The 9,708-nt window shown below is 37.2% G+C and overlaps 2 protein-coding genes across 3 annotated transcripts; one reads left to right on the top strand and one right to left on the bottom strand.

Annotated features, from left to right (window-relative positions):
• The first annotated feature begins 513 nt into the window (after window positions 1-513).
• Window positions 514-5,742, top strand: LOC141643703 (sulfate transporter 1.2-like). Its single transcript, XM_074452974.1, has 13 exons — window positions 514-851; window positions 932-980; window positions 1,356-1,563; window positions 1,641-1,815; window positions 1,971-2,036; window positions 2,133-2,246; window positions 2,329-2,445; window positions 2,517-2,643; window positions 2,736-3,022; window positions 3,163-3,353; window positions 3,440-3,525; window positions 3,843-3,919; window positions 4,402-5,742. Exons 1-13 carry the CDS (start codon window positions 522-524, stop codon window positions 4,543-4,545), a joined length of 1,971 nt encoding a protein of 656 aa, XP_074309075.1. The 5' UTR covers window positions 514-521; the 3' UTR covers window positions 4,546-5,742.
• Window positions 5,743-5,758: 16 nt separating this feature from the next.
• LOC141643702 (SWI/SNF complex component SNF12 homolog) lies at window positions 5,759-9,032 on the bottom strand. Of its 2 annotated transcripts, none has more exons than XR_012543756.1 (2): window positions 6,485-9,032; window positions 5,759-6,262 (listed from the first exon to the last, which is right to left on the bottom strand). XR_012543756.1 is itself a non-coding variant. In XM_074452973.1 (2 exons), the coding sequence occupies exons 1-2, from the start codon at window positions 8,497-8,499 to the stop codon at window positions 5,929-5,931; spliced, it is 1,668 nt and encodes a 555-aa protein (XP_074309074.1). In that variant the 5' UTR covers window positions 8,500-9,029; the 3' UTR covers window positions 5,759-5,928. The 2 variants fall into 2 exon arrangements, 1 of the variants encoding a protein (XP_074309074.1); XM_074452973.1 differs by having other exon boundaries at window positions 5,759-6,001; window positions 6,905-9,029.
• Window positions 9,033-9,708: the final 676 nt, after the last annotated feature.

Here is a 9,708-nt window from a genome sequence, read left to right as displayed (position 1 = left end):
TTAAAATTTTAAATTAAATATATATTGGAAATAATATATTATTCCCTATTACTCAAAGTTATTTGCACAAGCTAAATAATTTTTTTTATATAGTTGTATCTTCAATAAGTAATACACAAATGTAAAATATAACGTTAAAAAAATCATATTTAACCATACATAAATTCAAAAAAAAAAAAAAAACTATACTAGAAAATAAAATTTTGACCATGAATAAAGTTGAAATATAAAAAATATATTCGACTCGCTCTGTTAAAATATATTTTTCAACAAAAATAATTATATAAACATGTCTAAAAATGTGATCAAAGTAGCTTCTTAAAGATCGTGTAAAAACAGATGAAAAGAACAAATATAATGGAAGGGAGTATTTTCTTATAACAATACGAGTATGACCGAGCTCACACGATAAGTCTTATAAGTATCGGAAGTTAGATTTCATACATAGGCATTAACCTCCTTACAATTAAAACATTCTTTCATTACATTTTCACGTGTTACAAATGTCTGAGTTCGATAAAATGAATTATAAAGAGGGTGGCGTCGAAATTGGGTATCGCCCAGTGATGCTAACTCATTTTCCCTCTAAAAAAGTTCAACATCAAGGAGGACTAGAGTCTAAACAAGACTTTGTGAAGGAGCTAAAGCATGGGTTTAAAGAAACTTTTCTTTCAAACAGTCCATTTCATGATCACTCTGTAAATTATCAAAACTCCTCTAGATATAAAAAATTTATTCTTGTTTTACAAGTATTTTTTCCAATCCTTGAATGGGCAAAATCGTACAATTTCTCGAAATTTCGACGAGATCTTCTTTCCGGAATCACCATTGCAAGCATGCTAGTTCCTCAGGTAATTAACTTACACAGTTTTGTATTATATACATTTTGTTGTCGAATTGAGTTTCAGCTTGAACGATTTTTATTCAACAGGACATTGCTTATGCAAAGCTTGTCAACCTGCCTCCACAATATGCTTTATGTGAGTCCACTTCTTCAGTCGGTCGAATCTGTCTGAAATTAAAACGGATAAAATGTGATCATTTCCTTATAAAAAGTTAACATCAGTTTATATGCTTACTTTTAATTTTATTATAAAATGGTGACATTTTTCTCGTATTAAGTTAAAACCGTCTTAAGGGAGACTAATAGAAAACCGCATAGGGCTAATGTGGGAATGTAATACAACAGATAGCAGCACCGAAGATGTCTTAGCCTAGTGGTTAAGACGGAGGTATCCTGGACAATAGGTCTCAGGTTCGATTCCCCCTCCCCTTATTGTAATGCGACTAAGCGTGCGCTTCGTTGAACCAAAAAAAAAAAAAAAAAAAAAAAAAAAAAAAAAAAAAAAAAACAGATAGCAGCTTTGTTCCACCACTGATATACGCAGCGATGGGAAGCTCAAGATCGCTGGCGATTGGGCCGGTGGCTGTAGTCTCTATCATGATGGGTAATTTCTTACAAAAGGAATATGATCCTGTGACACAAGCTGATGAATATCGTCGTCTCGCTTTCACCACCACCTTCTTTGCTGGTATCACTCTTGCTGCTCTGGGATCCCTCAGGTATTTTTCAATCTGCACGTACATTCTCGTACGAGATGGACTCGTGATCCTAGTACTAACTCTGACGTACATATCAGATTGGGCTTCTTGGCTGAGTTTCTGTCTCATGCTGTAACTATTGGATTCATGGCTGGTGCTGCCATTGTTATATCTCTTCAACAGTTAAAAGGCTTGCTTGGTATCAAACGGTTTACTAAGAAGACGGATATCATCTCTGTTATGCACTCAGTTGTGAGCTCAGCTCGCCATGGCGTATGTCTATCCTTTCCTGTCTCCATTATCTAACACTTTTAGTACGCTTTACTATTATTTTGCCAAAAATCGTCTCTGTGTAGGATCAGATTGGGTCGGGTCAATTTTATAACGCCTTAAACTGATAAAAAAAAGCATTGGCAATTTTTCGACAGTGGGATTGGCGCACTATTGTCATAGGAGTATCATTTTTGGTGTTCCTTCTGGTTGCAAAGTACATTGTAAGATCCCTTATTCTGAACTTTTCTTTTTATCGTCTTTCAAATGCGTTACTCTTAATCCGTAATATATTACTTACACTCCATATCGAATAACAGGGAAAAAAGAACAAGAGATTGTTCTGGGTCGCAGCAATTGCTCCGTTGGTCTCTCTGACACTGGCGACATTTTTTGTTTACATCACCCAAGCTAATAAACATGGTGTTCAAATTGTAAGTGAGAACTGTTTATTATACTCGGAAACCAAAACGACCTTATGTAGTCCGTCTGTTTCTTACTGTACGTCGATTTCAGGTTGGACATATTCCGAAGGGTATAAATCCATTATCTATTGACGAACTATACTTTTCCGGAGCCAATCTAACCAAAGGTTTCAAAATTGGTGCTGTTGTCGGAATTATTGCACTAACTGTAAGTTTTAGACCGTCAGAGTATAGAAATGTTTATATGAATAAGAAATGTTTTATTTTATTTTCCTATAGGAAGCTTTGGCCATTGGAAGAACTTTTGCAGACATGAGAGGATACGAGTTAGACGGAAACCAAGAAATGGTAGCACTAGGAGTCTCTAATCTAATCGGTTCGATCACATCTTGCTATGTAGTTTCAGGTCAAGAGTTTTTTTCCCTCACTTTTTATTATCAAATTAAAACCTGGTTCGAGACTGAAACTAATACCTGGTTCCGCTTTGTCAACGTGCAGGAGGGTTTGGACGGTCAGCAGTGAATTACATGGCAGGTTGTCAAACAGCAGTCTCCAACATTGTGATGGCCTCCATAGCATTGCTGACTCTAGAGTTTATCACGCCATTGTTCAACTACATTCCGAATGCAATACTTGCCTCCATCGTTATTTCTGCTGTTCTGGGCATAATTGACATCAAAGAAATAATTCAGATATGGAAGATTGACAAATTCGACTTCGTTGCTTGTATTGGAGCTTTCTTGGGAGTCATTTTCGATTCCTTTGAGATTGGACTTTTCATAGCGGTGAGAATCATCGCCCTACATTTTTTTAGCCTTGGTTAATGTGTCAATTAGGTCAGAGTCGGGTTTGAATCGGGTCAGATTTATCAGGTTTCCAAAGAGGGTTTCTCACTAACAGTCTTAACACAGAAAGTTGTGCTCAGGTTTGTCTATCAGTTGGTAAGATAATGTTCAGGGTGACGCGGCCACAAACTGCATTGCTCGGAAAGATTCCGGGTTGTTCAGAGTACAAGAACATTCAACAGTTTTCTGAGGCGACATTGATCCCCGGAGTTCTTATTGTTAGAGTTGACACTTCCATCTACTTCTCGAACTCAAATTACATTAGAGACAGGTATATTCTCACAACACATTTATAATAACCATAGGAGTGCTGCACATTGTATCAAGAGGCGTAAACTAGGTTAATATTCGATGCAGGGTAATGAAGTGGCTTAAAGAGGAGGAAGATAAAGTTGCAGAAACGAATATGCAAAAAATTAATTATTTGATCATTGACATGTCAGGTAAACACTCTTACATTACCCAACTGCCCATTTATATCGAATTCCTCCATACCCGTCATTTCTGTACAATTGGTTTTGGCATAAAGATCCGGGCATAGAGAATGAATGCTTAGAAAATAGAAATATACTCCTAGAAAAGAAGAAAAAATAGCTTGCATATACTTAAAACGGAAACGTAAATAAATGGTTGAGACAGGTAAGTAGAAAAAATGTACAGAATTGACCGGAACTTTGGGGAGTACTGTCAAACGTCGTCTTGTCTTTGTTCAGTTGTGTTATGAGATACTTGGTACTAAACAAACTCCACTGCTTTGCAGCTGTTGCAGATATGGATACCAGTGGCACACATGCCCTTGAAAAACTATACAGATGCCTACAAAAGAAAAATGTCAAGGTATTGGCTACCTACCTTAACTATGGAAATTCTTGTTTCATACGGCCATTTTTTGTCTGAAGCTTTAAACGGGAATATGTGACATTTTATGGTTTAATGTAACTACAATGGTACAGTCAATGTTACAGCTTATGGTAACTCGTTTTTCAATAGTAGTCACATTTGGCTGTAAAATAGTTACAAAATCTGGTCTTATTATTTCAGATCAAAATGCCTTAACTAAAGTATTTGTGGGGCTATTATATGGGGTTACTATATATTGACAGATACGGAGTAATAGTTACGGAGTATTATATTCCAAGTTCTATATGGTAAATATTTCTTTACAAGACGGTCTCGTATAAGTTTTTGTGTTACTGTAAAGGAAGACTCCAAATCGTAAATTAGTTGGTCAAAAATGTATAAAAAACCTTATAAAACAAAGTTAAATATATATTAGAAACTACGAGTATGTTTTTGAACGTTTTTTTTTTTGTGTGTAGCTTGTAATTGGAAGTCCAGGACAACTAGTAGTTGACAAACTCCATGCATCTGGGTTGATGAGCTTGATTGGAGAAGACAGCGTTTTCGCTTCACTTACAGAAGCAGTCCATATATGTTCTTCTACAACGATACAAGAACCATGAAGACATGTTTTGAATTCAAGAGATTATTTCTGAAGTTAGTCAAGTTACAGTTCGAGGCTTTGAGCTTAGCTGTAGGGTTTTGCAATATGCAGTGTAATTAAAACTGTTAACTGTACAAAAGTCTTCTTATAATTCAATTCATTCAATCGATTCTTTGCCCATATGAGTTGGCGTAACTGGTTAAAAGTTGGCTGGCCACAAGTTCGATTGCTAATAAAACAGGCTAATAAAAAGTTACGACAAAAAGTTACATGCGACCATTGTATCATTGTATGCATACAATTGTTCAATGTCGCGTTAGTATTACTAATCCATAAAAGAATTAATAATTTGTCTATTATTAGTAAAACAGAAACTAAAAAAAGATGGATGATGTAAAAAGTTTCTAAAATTAGCTGATGCAAGCATGACGGACTATCGTTGCTCCATCACTTATGTTAGCAGTAACTCACAGATTCAAAAGGTAAAATAATGCTAGAACCATTTCCAATACAAAAACTATAAAATAAGATGTTATTATACAGTGAGACGATTCTTTTGTATTAAAGAAACCACTCATTTATTGCTATAATAATAAACGAGTGATTTTTAAAAAAATGAACCGTCTAACAAAGTGAGTCCGTCTCACACAATAATCACACTGATTACTCTTTCCAACAAGCATCCACTGACTCCTGAGAATATGTGGGATCCTCAAAAAGTAAAAAGTCAAGGAGTTTCACACATGACACGTGGAACCCCGGGATACTCCAACTAAAATAACGACTTTCCTCACTTTCATACCAGTTGTCAGAGTTCTGTCATACAAAAGTATACCCCACAAAATCTTCATAGCAGTCACTTTCTTTGTACTTCTACCTTTCTAGTTTCTAGGAGTACTACATTATCAAATTTCTCATGTGACTCGCATCCCTCATTAAAGGCTGAATCTTTTACCTTGTCAAAACCCGGAAATTAATTGAATATGGGGGGCCTTCTTTTTCTCGGGGGTAGAGTTGAGAAAGCGTAAAGATCTTCTCCATCTCGTAGTACGAGATAGCTCGTCCATTTCCGGATAGTGGTCGACATTTACTTAAAGATGTGATCTAACATTGAAAAGTTTGGATTCCTAGATTACATCTCTTGGTAAATGTAGACCATTGATAGAAATAAACAGTTCATTTTCTAGCAGCAATTGGAGAGGATCCTTACTCTACGAGAAGGGGGCAAATAATTTCACACGTCACTTGATTTCTAAAAATGTGCAACAAATAGGCACATAAATCTATCTCTGGTGGAAAGTACTATAACAATTAACATACAATAAACAGTAGTACGAATAGCAAGCAACATGCAATGCTTGATTGAGAAGACAAGTTGTATTGGCTAACCAGCAAGTCTACTTTATGTGCTCCCGGGACCATCGTGTCCATTGGCAGGTTTCCGTGTCAAATAACGAATAACAGCATCTTCGACCCTGTGATTCGAAAACAGATTAGTTCAGTGACAATGGTTTTTAAGTCTCTCGTAGAGATTTCAAACCCTGTATATGGGCTACTGACTTCATGACATATGAAAGATGATCCTAAAACAAAGTGGACTAGAAAAGCATACGGCATTTAGCAGAAAATAATAGATACGAATGCTTTGAGAGAATTATTAATGTACGGCAACATAACTCCCAAGATTAAAAGCTAGACAAAACCGACAAAAGGCAAATATTCATTGTGATAACTTACTACAGTTCATCTCATTGAAGACGGACACTATCCGTCACAAGCTGAAGACGGATAGTGACCCTCTCACAAAATGCAAGTGGGAGGGCAAATGGGCATTTTGTGAGGAGACACTATCCATTTCCCCCCACTTGCACTATCCATTTGCATTTTGTGAGGAGACACTATCCGTCTTCAGCTTGTGACGGATAGTGTCCGTCTTCAATGAGAATTTGTGAACTTACTAAACCCTTGAAAGTTGAAAGCCTATGCTTATTGGTGAGAAGAACCCAAGTTTAACATCATTGCACATATATTATCAAAGTATCAAACAAATAGAGAGGTAATCCTTATGTTATTGTGCACAGTAAATCTTCAAGCTGTATGCATTACATAATTTACTTTATAAGGAAACTAGATTGATTAGGCTATCTCGTCAGTTTAAGCTAGGTTGATTAAGCTATCTCATCTCATCGGTGAGTCAGGAAACTAAAGTCCAATGTCTTTTTGGACTCCTTGAAAGAGTAAGACATGAGTGCAAATGGCCATAAAGAGCAGAAAAATTCTACTTTTTGTACAACACATAAACTAAAAAAGGAAATAACTAAAGGAACCGTATAAACACTGAAAGGGAAATATAAAAGCCAAAGAGAAGGGCTGCATACCAAGGTTGGTTAAAGAAATCAGATCGACGCTCTCTTTCTGAACTACGACTAGCTTCCCCAGATACGTGCTTCAGATCTCTACTTTGAGATTCTATTAATGCGTTAATAAATTCTACAGGCGACTGACTAAAACCAAGGAAGAATGCTCTCCTTTTACGGTGCTCATGGATCTTCCTAATAGCAGCATTTATTGCTTCATCACATGCCTCAATCTCCTTGCTCTTCTCAGTACTCGCCAACAGCATGTTAAGCTCTCTCTGTATAGGCAAAGGTATATCCACAAGTATATCATAACAAGCATTACCGGCAGGCGTATTCCCGGAAAGCTTAATATGATGCTGCACCTCTATTGGCGGGGGCGGAGAAAGATGGTGGGATATCTTCTGTGAGACCATAGTGAATTTCATCCTCTCTTCTCCAAATACCCTATGGAGCTGAGCATCACAGTTAAAGACAGTCGGGTCGTTTGGATTCTGCAACTTCTTAGCCTTAACATAGTGCCATATAGCAGCTATAATTCGAGGTCGGTTTTCAGCTTCTATACCAAGAAGTTCAGTTAAAGCAGGTGAAAGCTTAAACTTTTCAGGCGTATAGTTCATATAGAACTGAATATTCACCGGAAATTCCTGATCCCCTTTCCTTTTCACCTCAAAGCCCTCAACAGGTGCAGCTGATCGAGTATTCTCCCATACAATCGAATGATTCTCCGGATATAGTCTCTGATCCAACGTTATCGTAACTCTCTTAAAGAAATTAGAGAACTTGGGATACATTGGATTTGGTTTCATCAAAGCAGCCTGCTCAGGGTCAATTCCATCCTCCAAAATCCTCCCGATAATCTTCAAAGTCCAAGTAGGAGGATCCGAATTTGGCTTCTTCGGAATAGACTGAGTTTGATTGGTAAAAGTATTAAACACATAAACACGAAGCGTCTTTTGAACACAAGGAGGGTTCCTTAAAGCCTCCTGAATATCAACCTTCTTCCTAGTCAATGCAGCATCAACCCTAGACTCAAACTCAAGTAGTTGCGTATACAAAGCCGACTCAGGCAATATATTAGCCACCCTCTCACTCAACTGTTTCTCATGTGACTTCTGCTTCTTTCTCCTAGCACCCGGGGCAGCAAGCTCCATAGCATTCTTCATCGGCGACATCATACCAATCCCAGAAGGGCCCGGGGGTCGAACAGGAGGCTTCTGCGGAATCCTCTTGCCTGCTGAATTACCAGCACCGGATAACGAGGGTGAAGAACCCCCCATACCACCAATACCCCCCAAGGACTGAGATGGGTTCATGGACAACCCCTGAGCCTGAAACAAATGTCCATGGGCAGCAACCGCCTGCGCTTTCGACTGCGCTTGAGCATAAGCATGGGCAGCATGGGCTTGGGCTTGGGCTAATTGAAGGGGATTTTGAAACCCAAATCCACCTAATTGAGGGTTTTGACCTTGTGATGCAGGATTAAAATTGGGGGGTAAATTAGGGTTCATCATACCCATATTACCAAAAGGGGATGATGACATTGAACCCCCAATATTATTCTTAGGTGGTTGATTATTATTATTATTATTATTATTACTATTATTCGCCGCCATTTCGACACAAACCCAATTCAAAACAACAATAAAGTTTCAATCTTTGCAGCTTAAACTACCTCCTTCAAGTACCAAAAATGCTCAAATAATTAAACTTGCAGTAATGTAAAATTACAAAAACAAAAAGTTACCTTTACCATAAATTAACTGTTTCTGTATTGTTTGAGGAAGGAAAAACAATTAAAAACCTGTGAAGATCTAATGGGTCAGAAAATTGAAGGAAATTGGGTTTTTTGGGGTGATTAAAATTGGGATTTTGCTGCAGATCTAGGGTTTAAAAGGGGGGGAAAATAAACCCTAGAATTAATGAGAGGTAAAAGGGTAATTGAGTGAAGAGTGGATGTATTAGTATTAGTATTTACTGGTAGGTAAGTTGCAGTGATCCAAGAAAAGGAAGAGGAAGGTGAGATTTCAGGGAAGAAAGGGATTGGGAGTGATTGTTGTGTTTAGAGCGCAATTGAGATGTTCTTTGATTGGTTTAGATAAACGTACGAAAACACTCCTCAATTGCCTGAATGATCCAACATTCCAACCCGAATAATATGGTCCGTATTTAATTTCATGCCTGAAATGAGGACATGAGTTTTAATTGTTGAGTTGACTCGACTCGACTCAGTTGTCTCAGTATATCCGATTTAAGAGTAAGTCTTGCTTAAGACGGGTCGAATCTTAAAACGGGTAGTTACACTCACAAAATGAATATGGGGGACAAGGTGGGGACACCCCCATGTGCCTCCCACTATCTCTATTTGGGCATTTTGTCTCACAAAACGGTATCCGTCTACAACTTAAGACGGATAGTGCCCGTCTTAAGTAAGAATTTGTGCCGATTTAAATGTTTATATTGTTGTATGTTGCCATGTTAGCATTATTCTTGGTTATAACTTACTCAAAAGTGATTAATTATTTTGTTTTGATAAATCTAAATGGGTGAATTCTCTGTTTACTTAAAGAATAGGTGAAGTTAGGAATTTTCCCGCTCAAATCACTCTAATCTTTAAACTGAGCCTTAATATGTTTGGTTATTCTCAAATAGTGGGCTTAACACTTTTGGCTATTCTATAAAAATATTGGCCTACTTATATATGTACATGAATTATATTCTACAGAAAAAAAATGCTCAATTTTCACATTTCTATCTCTTGCGGAGTAGTAATTAATATTACGCATCAATAATTGTAGATTTTAAACCTTAAATTTAAAGTCCAA

The sequence above is a fragment of the Silene latifolia genome, chromosome 2 (assembly GCF_048544455.1).
Source record: "Silene latifolia isolate original U9 population chromosome 2, ASM4854445v1, whole genome shotgun sequence".
In the NCBI taxonomy this organism is placed as follows: Eukaryota; Viridiplantae; Streptophyta; class Magnoliopsida; order Caryophyllales; family Caryophyllaceae; genus Silene; species Silene latifolia.
Note: the sequence above shows the minus strand (reverse complement) of the source record. Positions and strands in the feature narration are given on the sequence as shown.